Source organism: Phascolarctos cinereus, unplaced genomic scaffold, assembly GCF_003287225.1.
Source record: "Phascolarctos cinereus isolate Bilbo 61053 unplaced genomic scaffold, phaCin_HiC Scaffold_726;HRSCAF=1367, whole genome shotgun sequence".
NCBI classification, from domain to species: Eukaryota; Metazoa; Chordata; class Mammalia; order Diprotodontia; family Phascolarctidae; genus Phascolarctos; species Phascolarctos cinereus.
Window position 1 is genome coordinate 425,933,674 of NW_027556098.1, and position 16,114 is coordinate 425,949,787.

Genomic DNA, 16,114 nt, shown 5'->3' on the forward strand with positions numbered 1-16,114 from the left:
GTAAGAACCTTTTCTTGTCTGTTTTGTGCAACATAATATACCCCATTCTACCTCTCCCTTTCTCCTTCTCCTACTACAATCCTCTCACCCCTAAATTTTATTATCCAGATATTACCCCTTCATCTTCAACTCACCTGTGCCATCTATCTGTCTTTCTATCTATCTATGTATACATAAAATTTTTCCCCTCCCACTATCCTAATACTGACAAAGGTCTCATGAGTTATAAATATCATCTTTCCAGACAGGAATGTAAACAGTTCAGCCTTAATAAGTCTCTTATGATTTCTCTTTCCTGTTTACCTCTTCATGTTCCACTTCAGTCTTGTATTTGGAAGTCAAATTTTCTATTCAGGTCTGGTCATTTCATCAAGAATGCTTCAAAGTCCTCTATTTCACTGACTGACCATTTTTCCCATGAAGGATTATACTCAGTTTTGCTTGGTTGTAATCCTATCTCCTTTGCCCCCCTGGAATATTATATTCCATGCCCTCCGGTCACTTAATGTAGAAGCTGCTAAATCTTGTGTTATCCTGATTGTGTTTCCACCATACCTGAATTGTTTCTTTCTGGCTGCTTGCAATATTTTCTCCTTAACCTGGGAACTCCGGAATTTGGCTACAATATTCCTAGGACTTTTCCTTTGGGGATCTCTTTCAGGGGGAGATTGGTGGATTCTTCCAAAAATATCAGGGCAGTTTTCCTTGATAATTTCTTGAAAGATGATGTCCAGGCTCTTGTTTTGATCATGGCTTTCAGGTAGTCCAAGAATTTTTAAATTCTGTCTCCTGGATCTATTTTCCAGGTTAGTTGTTTTTCCAATGAGACACTTCACATTGTTTCCGAATTTTACAGTGTTTTGGATTTGTTCTACTGTGTCTTGATTTCTCATTAAAAAAAATCTTCCAATTGTTGTATTCTAACTTTTAAGGAAGTATTTTCTGCAGTAAGCATTTGGACTTCCTTTTCCATTTGGCCAGTTTTGCTTTTTAGGGCATTCTTCTCCTTGTTGGCTTTTTGGACCTCTTTTGTCATTTGGGTTAGGCTATTTTTTAAGATGTTATTTTCTTCAGCAGGTTTTTGGATCTTCTTTTGCAAGCTGTTGACTTGTTTTTCAGGATTTTCTTGCAACACTTTCATTTCTCTTCCCAGTTTTTCCTCTACTTCTCTTACTTGCTTCTCAAAATCCCTTTTGAGCTCTTCCAAGGCCTGGAACAGATTTACATTTTTGTTGGAGGCTTTGGATATGGGAGCTTTGACTTTGTTGTCTTCTTCTGGTTGTATGTTTTGATCTTCTTTGTCACCAAAATAAGATAATATAATCTGACTCTTCTTGGAAGGTTTGCTCATGATCCCAGCCAACTACTTGAGTTTTAAACTCTTTGTTAAGGTAAGAGTCTGTTTCCATCACGGAGACTGCTTCCAGTGTGGAGAATGTACTGCCCCAAGCTTTGGGGGTTTGCATAGCTGTTTTCAGAGATACTTCTAGGACCTGTAAATTTTCAGTTCTTCCAACGTGGTATGATAAGGGGCGAGATGTTTACTCTTTTCCTGGCCTGTGCTCTGGTCTTTCAGTGACTGGCCACAAGCAGTCTTTTTTCTCTTGGATCTGTGAGGAGGGTTTCCTCAGGACTACAAGCTCCACCGCGCCAGTGCTCTTCCTCACCCCATGACTGCCACCCAGAACTGTGACCTAGATCCAAGCATGGGCAAAGCAAGAGATTCCTGCCTCAGCACCAGCAGAGATCCCCGCAGTCCCCCTCTGATCAGCCACTTGATTCCCCCTCAGTCTGTGGGCCAGAAGCTCGGGATGCAGCGAGTGCCCCAGTGTCCATGCTCTGCACTCTGTGCTCTGGAACTGACTCTGACCTAGCTCCTCTCTCACCTCAAAAACCAACTTTTCCCACTGACCTTCTAAGTTGTCTTTAACTTTTGTGGATTGAGGAGTCTGGAAACCTCCACAGCTGCCTGTGATTCCTTCCTCTGAGTCCTGCTCCAGGTTCACTGAGGCATGGGAGCCCACACTGAACTCCACTCCTTTCCCTGCCCAATGTGATATGCCTTTCTGATCAACCATCCAGGATGTCTTGGGCTGGAAATTTGTTTTACTCTGTCTTTTTGTGGCTTCTGCTGCTTTAGAATTTGTTTAGAGCCATTTTTTATGGGTGTTTGGAGGACTTTGGGGGAGAGGCCAAGCAAGTCACTGCTTTCACGCCACCATCTTGGCTCTGCCCCGGCATATAACTTTTAAGAAAATATTTGGGGGATGGTTTCAGAGAAACCTGGGAAGACTTTTGATAATCAGAGTAAATGGTCAGTAAAAGAGCACAGTGCAAGTATGTGAGATCTTGTTTTCAATCTGAATATGCATTAATTCCATATTCCAAAGCTATGAGGTAAATTAGTTCTTGGGCTTGTCATCAGCCTGCTAATGCATACACAGTCTTGTATAACATTGAATCCTTGAAATAGTTCATTCTTTCAGCATAATATGGGAATAATTAGGCAAAGATAAAATAAGATCCTTAAATGTTTCAAAATGATGTAAGATTAATTGGGTACTGGTACAAGTGATTGAGGAACCTGTCATTCTATTAATTACTGAAATTAAATCAGAAACATCTTCAGTTTGGTTTGTGGAAGTAAATTTCAGTGCAATCAATTTTCTTAGAGGCATATAACTCATGGAATATTTTGTGTCACATTAATGGAAAAGTAATTTTCATTGAAGTTTATTACTAACGTGGAATTAACACCTGTTTATATTGCATGTCCTGTAGTACAAACATGTTTTATTATAAAGATCTTCTTGATATGTACTGTTTTGGAGTTAAATATTCTCCCAATTTTGTTATTATAACTGGAATAAAGTCAGCCCCTTATAAGTAAATTCATTTGTATAACTATTGAACCCAGGGGTGGAAAGCTTCTATATGCAAGAGTGTTGTTAATTCAATTTTCATGTATAGGATTGAATCCTCATAACATGTGATCTTCCTAAAGGAATTGGAATCAGAGTGGATACTTTTGAGAAAGTGACAAGATCAGACAGTGCTGTATGTCAAAAACAGGTGATTTTAATGGGGCATGTGAAAAAAAAAAGACAACCTAAATTTTCTGAAGCTTCAAGTAAACTCTGGGTTCCTTCTTGCATGTTCCCACTTATAGTTCTATTGTTAAGATCAAAATCTAAATTTTAGTTGGTTTCCACAGCATGAACTAGTTATTTAAGAAGTAAAATTTGACAAGCTGCACTAATTTGTATTGAAATCTGTTTTGCAAAAGATTTTAGCAAGAACAGCTAAGGAGTCACTTCAAGTAACCAGGAACTGGAACAACTGTACCAAAGGTTTGACATTCTCTAGATGGCCCGAAGAAAAGATGTTCCAGAGACCAGACAACAATATGGGACATCTGGATTCCAAGATAACGTTTACCAGTTAAATGTACATTGGGAGTGAGTTGATGGTCATCACCGTACAAGTCTCCCCTTGACAAAACAAGGGGGATTGAGAAAATAAAATTGTTCTGATACTGTTCTCTGTCACCCCAATATGCTGTAAAACTGCCCAAGCCATGTTTACGTGTCTCTGAACCAAGTTTAGAAATTCAGCTCACCCATTAATCTCAAATGCCATTCATTCTTCCTTCATCTCCCCATGGGTGGGATGGAAGAAAATTGTAACCACTGCCATCAGGGGCAGCTAGGTGGTGCAGTGGATAGAGCACTGGTCTGGAGTCAGGAAGATCTGAGTTCAAATCCAGTCTCAGAGCAGACACTTGACAGAGCAGTCTGACCTTGGGCAAGTCACTTAGCTCCAACTGCTTGGCAAAAAAAAAATGCCATCAGCTCTCATCTGCAGTATCATTTAACTTACAAAGAGCTTCACACACAATAACACTGGATGTTCACAAGAGAACTACAATCCAGTGAGGGCAGGCTTCTCATTACACTTCACACCTCAGGCCATGAGCTCAGAATGACTGAGTGACCTGACCCAATATCCTGCAGCTGAGACTAGAACTCAAACCCTGTGAGGGTGGTGTTCTTTCCATAGCACTAGATGACCTCTCTCCATTGCACTTTCAATACTTTCTTCAAATGCCTTTTAATTTTTGTTTCTTTTTCTTTTGTCAGTCTTAGATAATCTTCCTGCTTTTCTGTACTGATTGGTTTTGATGCACTATCCCATGGTCATTCTATGTAAAATTCATATACGAATGAGAAATAGGTTTACTCTTTTTAATTGTCATGTACTATTATTTAGTATTATATCCACTTTTCTTATACTCTGTTAAGACTGATATTTTGCTGTTTGATGCACATATAGTAAATGTTCACATTACTTCATCATTAAGCATAATAATTTAACTGGAAAACTCTTTTAATCTTATTTTTTTTTCTGTTGCCATGTCTGAGACCCCAACATGACTGCGAAACATTTTTTCCAGTTCCCTGGGGTATAATAGATACTGTTTTGGCCCATCACTACTTTAGGACAGCCATTATCCATTTACTCTTCAAAATTTACCTTCACTGATTTCAATCTGTCATCAGCAGGCATACAGTGATTTCCGTGTTCACACCGTGATGATACTAAACTCGGACCACTTCTGACTAAGTGTAACAAATTCTTTTGGTTTCTTAACCTGAGATCAAATTTTTTCCAAATTGCCAGAAAGGTCGGACGTGCAAGTGCAAACATTCACAATGGATGGATCCAGTCTTCTCTCCACTACGAATCCCTGATGTAAAGGAACAGATCTCTGCTAAAGGCATTCTCACACTGAGTCCTTGGAGGGCTTGTTCCTAAGATGAATTTTCTGGAGTCTAACAAGCTCTATAGACCATCTGAATGACTTTCCACATTCATTATAATAATATGATTTCAATCTCATGGAAATTCTCTGACGGGAAAAAAGATATGACTTTAGCCTGAACGCTTTTTTGTATTGATTATATTAACAAGGTATATCCTCTAGAACAGATTCTCTGATGAGTGGGCAATTATATTTTTTCTCACATTAATAACCACTTATTGATATAAGCCCAAGCCCTGCCCCCGCTCCAGTTTCCATTTTCATTCAGAAATCAGCCCCTGTAGGTGATTCAGCCAGTCTCTAAAGGGCAGGGCTTATGAGGAGATGAGATCTTGGGTGACACTTACCCAAGGGAGAAAGTTTAGATCTAACCAAAAGATAGAGATTTTAATCTTGAGATAAATGCTGGTCCATTGCGTGTGTTAGTAAGACAGGTCTGAGGGGAAGTGGATTCCCCCTTTTTTTCTAGGTTGCCCTGGGCAGGGGTGGTCTAGGAAAAGATATGGCTATTAGTCCAAAATTGAGTGATGAGTCCAGTCCCTCAGTTCCTCATTAGACAAGTCCACTTCATTCTAAATAATTTTTAACCAATTAGACTTGATTTGTACCTGTTAGTAACACCCACTTATCTAAGGGTATATATGTGTTGAGAAACATCCAAAATTCATCTTTGGTTTACAAGAGACAGATAAATGTCCATTCTTTTATTAAATGTTCACTAGCCAGAATAAAGGAAATGATACTTAAAAATGGACTTTTCATTCATCATATTTGTTTGGAAAGGAGATGGTGTGCATAAAGTTAATCACATTCTAAACACTCACAAGATTTCTCCAGTGTGGATTCTGATTTTGAACAAGATTTGAGCTAAGTGGGAAAGCCTCGTCACACTAATTACACTGATAAGGTTTCTCTCCTATATGGATTATCTCATGTAGAGTAAGTTTCCAGTTTATTCACAAAGCTTTTCCACATTGATTACATTCATACGATTTCTCCCCAGTGTGCATTCTCTGATGTACAGAAAGACTGGTCCTGCATTTGAAAGCCATTCCACACTGATTACATTCATAAGGTTTATATACAGTATGGTTTCTCTGATGTAGACTAAGACAACTTTTACAAGTGCAAGTCTTTGCAGAGTGATTACATTCATAAGATTTCTCTCTACTGTGGAGTCTCTGATGTTTAATGAGGCTGGAGCTCTATGTGAAAGCCTTTCCACAGTGATTACATTCATAATGTTTCTCTCCATCGTGGAGTCTTTGATGTTGAGTAAGTTTGGAGCTCTTTGTGAAAGCCTTTCCACACTGATTACATTCATAAGGTTTCTCTCCAGCATGGAGTCTTTGATGTTCAATACCATTGGAGCTCTGTGTGAAAGCCTTTCCACACTGATTACATTCATAAGGTTTCTCTCCAGTGTGGATTCTCTGATGTAGAGTAAGATCACTTTTACACCTGAACGCGACTGCACATTGAATACATTCATAAGGTTTCTCTCCACTGTGAAGTCTTTGATGTTTAATAAGGTTGGAGCTCTGTGTGAAAGCTTTTCCACACTGATTACATTCATAAGGTTTCTCTCCAGTATGGCTTCCCCCGACATAGAGTAAGATCACTTTTATCCCTGAAAGTCTTAGCACACTGAATACTTTCATAAGGTATCTCTTCAGTGTGGAGTCTTTGGTGTTGAATAAGGTTGCAGCTGTGTGTGAAAGCCTTTCCACACTTATTACATTGATAAGGTTTCTCTCCAGTGTGGAGTCTTTGATGTTGAGCAAGTTTGTAGCTCTCTGTGAAAGTCTTTCCGCACTGATGACATTTTTAAGGTTTCTCTCCAGTATGGAGTCTTTGATGTCTAACAAGGTGGGAGTTCCATGTGAAAGCCTTTCCACACTGATTACATGCATAAGGTTTCTTTCCAGTGTGGAGTTTTTAACGTTTAATAGGGCTGGAGCTCTGTGTAAAAGCTTTTCCACACTTATTACCTTCGTAAGGTCTCTGTCCAGTGGGGATTTTCTCATGTAGAGTAAGTTCCCAGTTTAGTCAGAAAGCTTTTCCACATTGATCACATTCATACAGTTTCTCTCTAGTGTGGATTCTCTGATGTAGACTATGATCACTTTTACATTTGAAAGTCTTTCCACAGTGATTACATTTATAAGGATTCTCTCCAGTGTGGTTTCTATGATTTAGACTAAGATCACTTTTACACCTGAAAGCCTTTCCTCATTCATTACATTCATAAGGTTTCTCTGCAGTGGAGTCTTTGATGTTCATAAGTTGAGCTCTGTGAAAGCCTTTCCACACTGATTACATCAAGGTTTCTCTCCAGTGAATTCTGTGATGTATATAGGTGGAGCTCTGTGTGAAAGCCTTTCCACACTGATTACATTCATAAGGTTTCTCTCCAGTGTGAATTCTCTGATGTTTAATAAGGTTGGAGCTCTCTGTGAAAGCCTTTCCACAGTGATTACATTCATAAGGTTTCTCTCCAGTGTGTTTCTCTGATGTGTAATAAGGCTGGAGCTCTGTGTGAAAGTCTTTCCACACTGATTACATTCATAAGGTTTCTCTCCAGTGTGGCTTCTCTGATGTATAGTAAGATCACTTTTATCCCTGAAAGCCTTACTACACTGCACATTCATAAGGTTTCTCTCCAGTGTGGATTCTCTGAGATGAGTAATAACTTTATACCTGAAAGCCTTACCACACTGAATACATTCATAAGGTTTCTCTCCAGTGTGGATTCTTTGATGTTGAATAAGGTTGCAGCTCTGTGTGAAAGCTTTTCCACACTGATTACATTGATAAGGTTTCTCTCCAGTGTGGAGTCTTTGATGTTCAATAAGTTTCCAGCTGTGTGTGAAAGCCTTTCCACATTGATTACATTCATAAGGTTTCTCTCCAGTGTGGCTTCTATGATGTAGAGTAAGATCACTTTTACACCTGAAAGTCTTTCCACACTGATTACATTCATAAGGTTTCTCTCCAGTATGGAGTCTCTGATGTTTAATAAGGTTGGAGCTCTGTGAGAAAGCTTTTCCACACTGATTACATTCATAAGGTTTCTCTCCAGTGTGAATTCTCTGATGTAGAGTAAGATCACCTTTACACCTGAAAGTGTTTCCACACTGAATACATTCATAAGGTTTCTCTCCAGTGTGAAATCTTTGATGTTTAATAAGGTTGCAGCTCTGTGTGAAAGCCTTTCCACACTGAATACATTCATAAGGTTTCTCTCCACTGTGTTTTCTCTGATGTATAATAAGGCTAGAGCTCTGTGTGAAAGCCTTTCCACATTGATTACATTCATAAGGTTTCTCTCCGGTATGTTTCCTCAGATGTATAATAAGGTTAGAGCTCTGTGTGAAAGCCTTTCCACACTGATTACATTCATAAGGCTTCTCTCCAGTGTGTTTTCTCTGATGTATAATAAGGTTGGAGCTCTGTGTGAAAGCCTTTCCACACTGATTACATTCATAAGGTTTCTCTCCAGTGTGGCTTCTCTGATGTAGAGTAAGATCACTTTTATCCCTGAAAGCCTTAGCACACTGAATACTTTCACAAGGTTTCTCTTCAGTGTGGAGTCTTTGGTGTTGAATAAGGTTGCAGCTGTGTGTGAAAGCCTTTCGACACTTATTACATTGATAAGGTTTCTCTCCAGTGTGGAGTCTTTTATGTTGAATAAGGTTGCAGCTGTGTGTGAAAGCCTTTCCACACTGATTACATTCATAAGGTTTTTCTCCAGAGTGAAGTCTTTGATGTTGAGTAAGTTTGTAGCTCTCTGTGAAAGCCTTTCCACAATGATGACATTTATAAGGTTTCTCTCCAGTATGGAGTCTTTGATGTCTAAAAAGGTTGGAGCTCTGTGTGAAAGCCTTTCCACACTGATTACATTCATAAGGTTTCTCTCCAGTGTGGATTCTCTGATGTAGAGTAAGATCACTTTTATACCTGAAAGTCTTACCACACTGAAAACATTCACAAGGTTTCTCTACAGTGTGAAGTCTTTGATGTTTAATAAGTCTGGAGCTCTGTGTGAAAGCCTTTCCACACTGATTACATTCATAAGGTTTCTCTCCAGTGTGCAGTCTTTGATGTTGAGCAAGTTTGTAGCTCTCTGTGAAAGCCTTTGCACAATGATGACATTTATAAGGTTTCTCTCCAGTATGGAGTCTTTGATGTCTAAAAAGGTTGGAGCTCTGTGTGAAAGCCTTTCCACACTGATTACATTCATAAGGTTTCTCTCCAGTGTGGATTCTCTGATGTAGAGTAAGATCACTTTTATACCTGAAAGCCTTACCACACTGAATACATTCATAACGTTTCTCTCCAGTGTGGAGTCTTTGATGTTTAATAAGGCTGGAGCTCTGGGTGAAAGCCCTTCCACACTGAATACATTCATAAGGTTTCTCTGTAGTGTGGAGTCTGTGAAGTTGAGTAAGTTTGGAACTCTGTGTGAAAGCCTTTCCACACTGATTACATGCATAAAGTGTCCTGCCAACGTGAGTCCTCTGATGTATAATGAAGGATGAGTATTCACTAAAAGTCTTACCACATTCATGACACTCATGTGGTTTCACTGCAGGAGTAATTTTTTGATGGTAAATAAAGGATGACTGCTGACTCAACACTTTCCCACAGTGATGACAATCATGAGGATTTCCTCCTCTGTGGATTCCATGAAATGCAGCACAGATTTGTCTCCCAGTGAAGTCACAAGGACCATCCCTCATATAACTTTTCTTATGAGTTTCTTTCACAGAAATGCTTAGCTTTGCAGTAGTCTCTTTCATTTCAGGTCTAATCTCTCCTTCTGCAAGAAACAATAAAACATATATAAAGATACATATATGCACATATGAAAGTATTACCTGTTCCCTCCATTGCCAGAAAATAAACTACTGAGAAAGCAGGATCTACATCTTACTTCCCCAACCTCAGAAAAAAGTGCAAAGTTCAATGGACAGAATCAGTCATTTGAAAATTGCATTAGCTCACATCTGAGGGATGCTTCATTCAGAAAGAGCTGCACACACAGTTACATTGGATCCTCACAAAACCCTATGACACTGGAAGGCCCAGCATTCTCATTACATTAACAGCTCAGGCCAGGAGCTCAGAATGGCTGGGTCACCTGCAGAACATCTGTGTAGCTGAGGCTACAACTCCAACCCTGCAAGTGGGCATGCTCTGTCCACTGTACTAGATGGCCTTTCTCTATTGCACTTTCCTTTGTTTTCTTTTTTTTTTTTAAGAAAAATTATTTTATTATTGTATGTTGACTTGTTCTCTCTTCAGGTTTTCCTATTCCCTGAGACACAAGAGTATTCAAATTAGGCCAATTAATAATCCTACAATGGGGTTCTATGTTCAAGTGAAAAGAACAGTCAATCAATGTGGTAAACTTCATTGTAGCCTGTTTTTAAGAAATTACTACAGCCACTGTTTTGAGCAAACACCACCCTGATCACTCAGCAGCCATCAACACTTGTCTAGAGTCACCATCAGTAACAAGATTATGATTTACTGAAGGCTCAGATGACAGATAGCTGTTATTTGCAATGAAATATTTTTAAGTTTTAGTACATATTTTTTTTATTATTATTTTTTGGCAATTGGGGTTAAGTGAATTGCCAAGGCACACAAAGCTAGTAAGTGCGAAGTGTTTGGTCTTTGGACAGATTTGAACTCAGGTCCTCCTGACTTCAGGGCTGTTGCTCTATACACTGCGCCACCTAACTGCTCCCCCTATATACATTTTAGAAAACAGTATTGCACACATAATAAATGACAGTATATAGTAAACATAACTTTTACATACACTGAGAAACTACAAAATTCATGTGACTTATTTGGTTGCAGTATTCACTTTACTGTAGTGCTCTAGAACTCAACCTACAATGTCTCTGAGGTGGGCATGAAATTTTTCTCATTCGTATTTTCACTTTGATTCTTTCCTCCTTAATTCTACTCTCCTCCTTAAACTGTTACTAGCCTCACTACTTGACTGCCCTCACATCCCACTGAACTACATGTCTCTCCATTCCCAAACACTCTCCTTTACCTGGATCAGCTAAGAGCAAGGCTCCTGATCTGTTGCTTCTTCTCAACCATTTCCATGTTTGTAGGCCACGTTGGCAGCTCCTTGACTGCAGGGACTGGCTTTTCCCCTTCCTAAAGCTTAGCGAGGTGCCTAGAAAAATGGAGGTGCTTCATCCATGCTTATTGACTGATGACTGGGCCCAGAGCTGACACCAGGCCCCAGGCTTGACCTCAAGCCTTATATTCTGGTCTCTGTCTTAGTTGGCCAATGAAGGTTTTGGTTTCAGGCCTGTTCATGCCTCTTTCCTGCACTTTATCACCTACATTGACAGGCCTCTTTCTCTAGTTCTAACCATGTTGGAACCTAACAAGATCCCCAGTGAAGATCAGAGAGACTTCTATGTAGGTACCTGAGGCATCTTATACTAAGGGATACCAAGTAGTTTCCACTTGACACTACCCCAAAGTGAGAGTGACTGTCAACTCAACGATTCTCCAAGAACTGGTGAAAGATTGAGCCTCAGAGACCAGAACACAGGTTGAAGGTTTATGTAAAGCATAGCCTTGGGCCAATTCTACTTCGTGACTACTTAGATACTTAGAATCAGGCTTCCTGGGTCCACTTCCCATTCAGGCTACATAATCTCAGTGCAGTCCTCACTGTGGCAAGGCCATCCTTTCATATCTCCCTAACTAACTCCCTTGGGGCATCTACATGGTGCAGTGGATAGAGTACTGGTCAGGAAGACTTGGGTTCAAATCCAGGCACAGACACTTACTAGCTGTTTGACACTGAGCAAGTCACTCAGGCCTGCTGGCCTCAGTTAATTCATGTGCATAAAATGAGCCTAAAAGGGAAATGGCAAACCATTCCATTATCTTTACCAAGAAAACCCCAAACTGGGTCATGAAGTGTCAGAAACAACTGAAATGACTGAACAATCACATGACTGACTCCCAGTTGCATTCATCACAGCAGCTTTTCCAATTCTTTTTTTTCTTCCCCAACCCTCTCTTACTTCTTGCTCCCACTCTCTACATCCACCACTCACCTCCTCAGCAAGGAAGTCTGCCTTATATTTCATTGAAAAAACTGGATACTTAAGAAGAGCTATCTTATCTTCATCTCCAATAAATCAAGTGCCTTTTTCTCCTTTATGACATCAGTATCAGATAAAAGAGTCCTCCTTCTGCTTCTTAAAGGAAACTCCTTTCTATGGGTAAATCATTCCATTCCATCACACCATCTTCAATGTATACTTCCTCTACCGCATTGTCTTTTTTCACTACTTTTCAGTCTCTCCAACACTAATGTCTCCTTCCCTGTTGCCACAAATAATACCTTTTCTCTCTAATCCTCAAAATACAGTCACTTGATCCATTTGATCCAAGAGATATTTTCTAATATCTTTCTTCCATGTCATGACTAACCAGCCGGACACGCCCATTTACAACTGCTGTCTCCAACTCTTTCCTTTTGCTTTCTCTGAAATACTCTGCAGTCTAGCTCCCTGTTTCATTCTTTAGTGAAGACTCCTCTCCAAAATTACAAAAACTCTCAAATGTTGCTAAATTGACTGCTCATTTCTTAATCTTCACCCTTTTTTGACTTCTCTGCAGCCTTTGACATAGGCAATCACCCTTTCCTCTCTCTCTCTCTGTCTCTGAGTTTTAGTGACACTCTTCTCCTGGTTCTGCTACTGTACCCAAACTAAACTCAAACTTTTCCCCTCTTCTTACTGGCCTAGGGCTGTCCAAGGCATCCTCTCAACAGTGCTGACTCACAAATGGGGTGTCATGCACCCCTCACTGACTCTCACACATTCACACTCCTGACCCCCATATTCAATCTGCTGCAAAGTCCTGTCATTCCGCCTAGGTAAGATCTCTCCCATTCACCCCCTTCTCTCCCAACACTGCCACTGTCTTGGTTCAGGCTTCAATCACCTCACACCTGAGGTACTGCCAGAACCTGCTGCTTGGCCCAGCTGCCTCAAGTCTCCCCCCACTCCAGTCATTCCTCACCCACTTCTCAAAGTTCATCTTCCTAAAGTTTTGACTGACCATGTTAACTGTGTTCCCACCACCCTGCCATATCTCCCTAGGAAAAGGATCAAATATAAAATTGCTCTAGGGCTATTAATCACCTAACCCTGCTTCACCTACCACTGTCCCACTCTTCCAATCTTCTTTCACCTTATATCTCCACCAAATATTCTACACTCCAGTGCTATGGGCCTCACTTCTCTTCTTTGAACAGGACACTCCATCACCTGACTCTACAGACTGTCCTCACCATTCTTGTGCCTAGAATGCTCACCCTGGCTTCCCTGAAGCCCCAGCTGTAGCCCACCTTCCACAATAAGCCTTTCCAGTGTCCCTCGCTTGGTGAGCTCCTGTGCATAGAAGAATTCGACATAGTGGTTGGTATGTCATCTGCGCCAAACTACCCCCCTTCCCAGTTTCTGAGCTCCAAGAGAGCAGGGGATGTTCCTTCTATCTCTTTATATTTTGGATTCTTAGCATAGAATCTGGCAAATAGCTTGCAGTTAATAAATTTTTACCGACTTGACGAAAGTTTAAGAGAGAAATCAAATTGGAAAGCCTAACCCCCTTTTTTTCTGTTTTTTTATATAGATTTATTTTTAGTTTTCAACATTCACTTCCACAAGTTTTTGAGTTCCAAATTTTCACCCCATCTCCCCCCCCCCCCCATGCTAAAATGGCATGCATTCTGAATATCCCTTCCCCTAGTCTGTCCTCTCTTCTATCTCTCTCCCTTTCTCTTATCCCCTTCCCCTTCTATTTTCCTGTAGGGCAGGATAGACTTCTGCACCCCATTTCCTACATTTCTTATTTCCCAGTAGCATGTGAAAACATTTTTTTTAAACTTATGTTTTTAAAACTTTAGGTTTCAAATTTTCTCTCTTCCTCCCTCCCCACCCACCCTCATTGAAAAGGCAAGCAACTCAATACAGGTTGTTCATGTGCAGTTATGCAAAACACCTCCACAGTAGACATGTTGTGAAAAACTAACTCTATTTCCCTTAATCCTATCCTGCCCTCCCATTTATTCTATTCTTTCTTTTGACCCTGTCCCTCCTCAGAAGTATTTTCTGATTACCCCTTTCCCAATCTGCCCTCTCTCTATCATCCCCCTGCTCTCTTGTCCCCTTCTCCCCCTATTTTCCTGTAGGGTAAGACAGATTTCCATACCCAATTGAATGTGTATGTTATTCCCTCCTTAAGCCAAATCCTATGAGAATAAGATTCACTCATTCCCTCTCACCTTCCCCTGTTTCCCCTCCACTGTAAGAGACTTTCTTTTGTTTTTTTTTTTGTGAGATAATTTACCCCATTCTACCTCTCCCTTTCTTCTTCTGAGTATCATCCTCTCTCATCCCTTAATTTTATTCTCCAGATATGACCCCTTAATCTTCAACTCACCCTGTGCCCTCTATCTATCTATCTACTATACATACATATAATTTTTTCCTCCAACTACCCTAATACTGACAAAGGTCTCATGAGTTAAATATCATCTTTCCATGCAGGAATGTAAACAGTTCAATCTTAATAAGTCTCTATGATTTCTCTTTCCTGTTTACCTCTTCATGTTCCACTTGAGTCCTGTATTTGAAAGTCAAATTTTGTATTCAGCTCTGGTCTTTTCATCAAGAATGCTTGAAAGTCCTCTATTTCACTGAATGACCATTTTTTCCCCTGAAGGATTATACTCAGTTTTGCTGGGTAGGTGATTCTTGGTTGTAATCCTATCTCCTTTGCCCTCCAGAATATTATATTCCATGCCCTGCGTCCTTTAATGTAGAAGCTGCTAAATCTTGTGTTATCCTGATTGTGTTTCCACAGTACTTGAACTGTTTCCTTCTGGCAGCTTGTAATATTTTCTCCTTGACCTGGGAACTCTGGAATTTGGCTATATTCCTAGGAGTTTTCCTTTGGGGATCTCTTTCAGGAGGAGATCTGTGGATTCTTTCAATTTCTATTTTGCCCTCTGGTTCTAATATATCAGGGCAGTTTTCCTTGATAATTTCTTGAAAGATGATGTCTAGGCTCTTTTTTTGATCATGGCTTTCAGATAGTCCAATAATTTTTAAATTCTCTCTCCTGGATCTATTTTCCAGGTCAGTTGTTTTTCCAATGAGATATTTCACATTGTTTTCTAATTTTTCATTCTTTTGGATTTGTTTTACAGTGTCTTGATTTCTCATAAAGTCACTAGCTTCCAATTGCTCTATTCTAATTTTTAAGGAAGTATTTTCTTCAGTAAGCTTTTGGACTTCCTTTTCCATTTGGCCAATTTTCTTTTTAGGGCATTCTTTCTCCTCATTGGCTTTTTGGACCTCTTTTGCCATTTGGGTTAGGCTATTTTTTAAGGTGTTATTTTCTTCAGTATTTTTTTGGGTCTCCTTTAGCAAGCTGTTGACTTGTTTTTCATGATTTTCTTGCATCACTCACTCTCAGTTTTTCCTCTACTTCCTTACTTGCTTCTCAAAATCCCTTTTGAGCTCTTCCAAGGCCTGGGACTGATTCATATTTTTCTTGGAGGCTTTGGATGTAGGAGCTTTGACTTTGTTGTCTTCTTCTGGTTGGTTTATATTTTTGATCTTCCTTTTTCAGTGATAATACAATTACTTGAGTTTTAAACTCTTTGTCAAGGTACAATTCTGTTTCCAATGTGGAGAATGTACTGTCCCAAGCTTCGGGGGGTTTGTACAGCTATTTTCAGAGATACGTGTAGGGACCTGTAAATTTTCAGTTCTTCCTAGGTGGTATGATAAGGGGCAAGGTGTTTATTCCTTTCCTGCACTGTGACCACCAGTATTCCTTTCCGTCCTGTAACTATGAGGAGGGGTCCCTCTCCACAGCCACTACAAGCTCCACCAAGCCAATACTCCTCCTCATCCCAGCACTGCCGCCGAGAACTGTGGCCTAGATAAACACGGGCAAAGCAAGAGATTCCTGCCTCAGCACTAGCAAAGAGATCCCTGCAATCCCTCTCTGATCAGCCAGTGGATTCCCCCTCAGTGTGTGGGCCGGAAGCTCGGGAAGCAGCTGCCCCTGCCCAGGGCCATGCTCTTGGGGAATGGAGCTGAGACCCTGCCTTCCTTTTTCAGCATAAAAGGAAACAGACCTTTCCTACTGACCTTCTAAGTTGTCTTTGGCATTGGGGGATTGAGGAGTCTGAAAACCTCCACAGCGGCCTGAGATTGAGTCCTC

At 40.3% G+C, this 16,114-nt stretch overlaps 1 protein-coding gene across 1 annotated transcript in view; it reads right to left on the reverse strand.

Annotated features, from left to right (window-relative positions):
* Positions 1-3,056: 3,056 nt before the first annotated feature.
* Positions 3,057-16,114, reverse strand: part of LOC110197791 (uncharacterized) — a 30,266-nt gene continuing 17,208 nt past the window's right edge. Inside the window, 5 exon segments of the mRNA XM_078146445.1 lie at positions 3,057-6,418; positions 6,504-7,048; positions 7,202-7,329; positions 7,332-7,444; positions 7,523-9,644. Of these exon segments, the coding sequence (XP_078002571.1) occupies positions 5,779-6,418; positions 6,504-7,048; positions 7,202-7,329; positions 7,332-7,444; positions 7,523-9,644 (3,548 nt within the window). The 3' untranslated portion in view covers positions 3,057-5,778.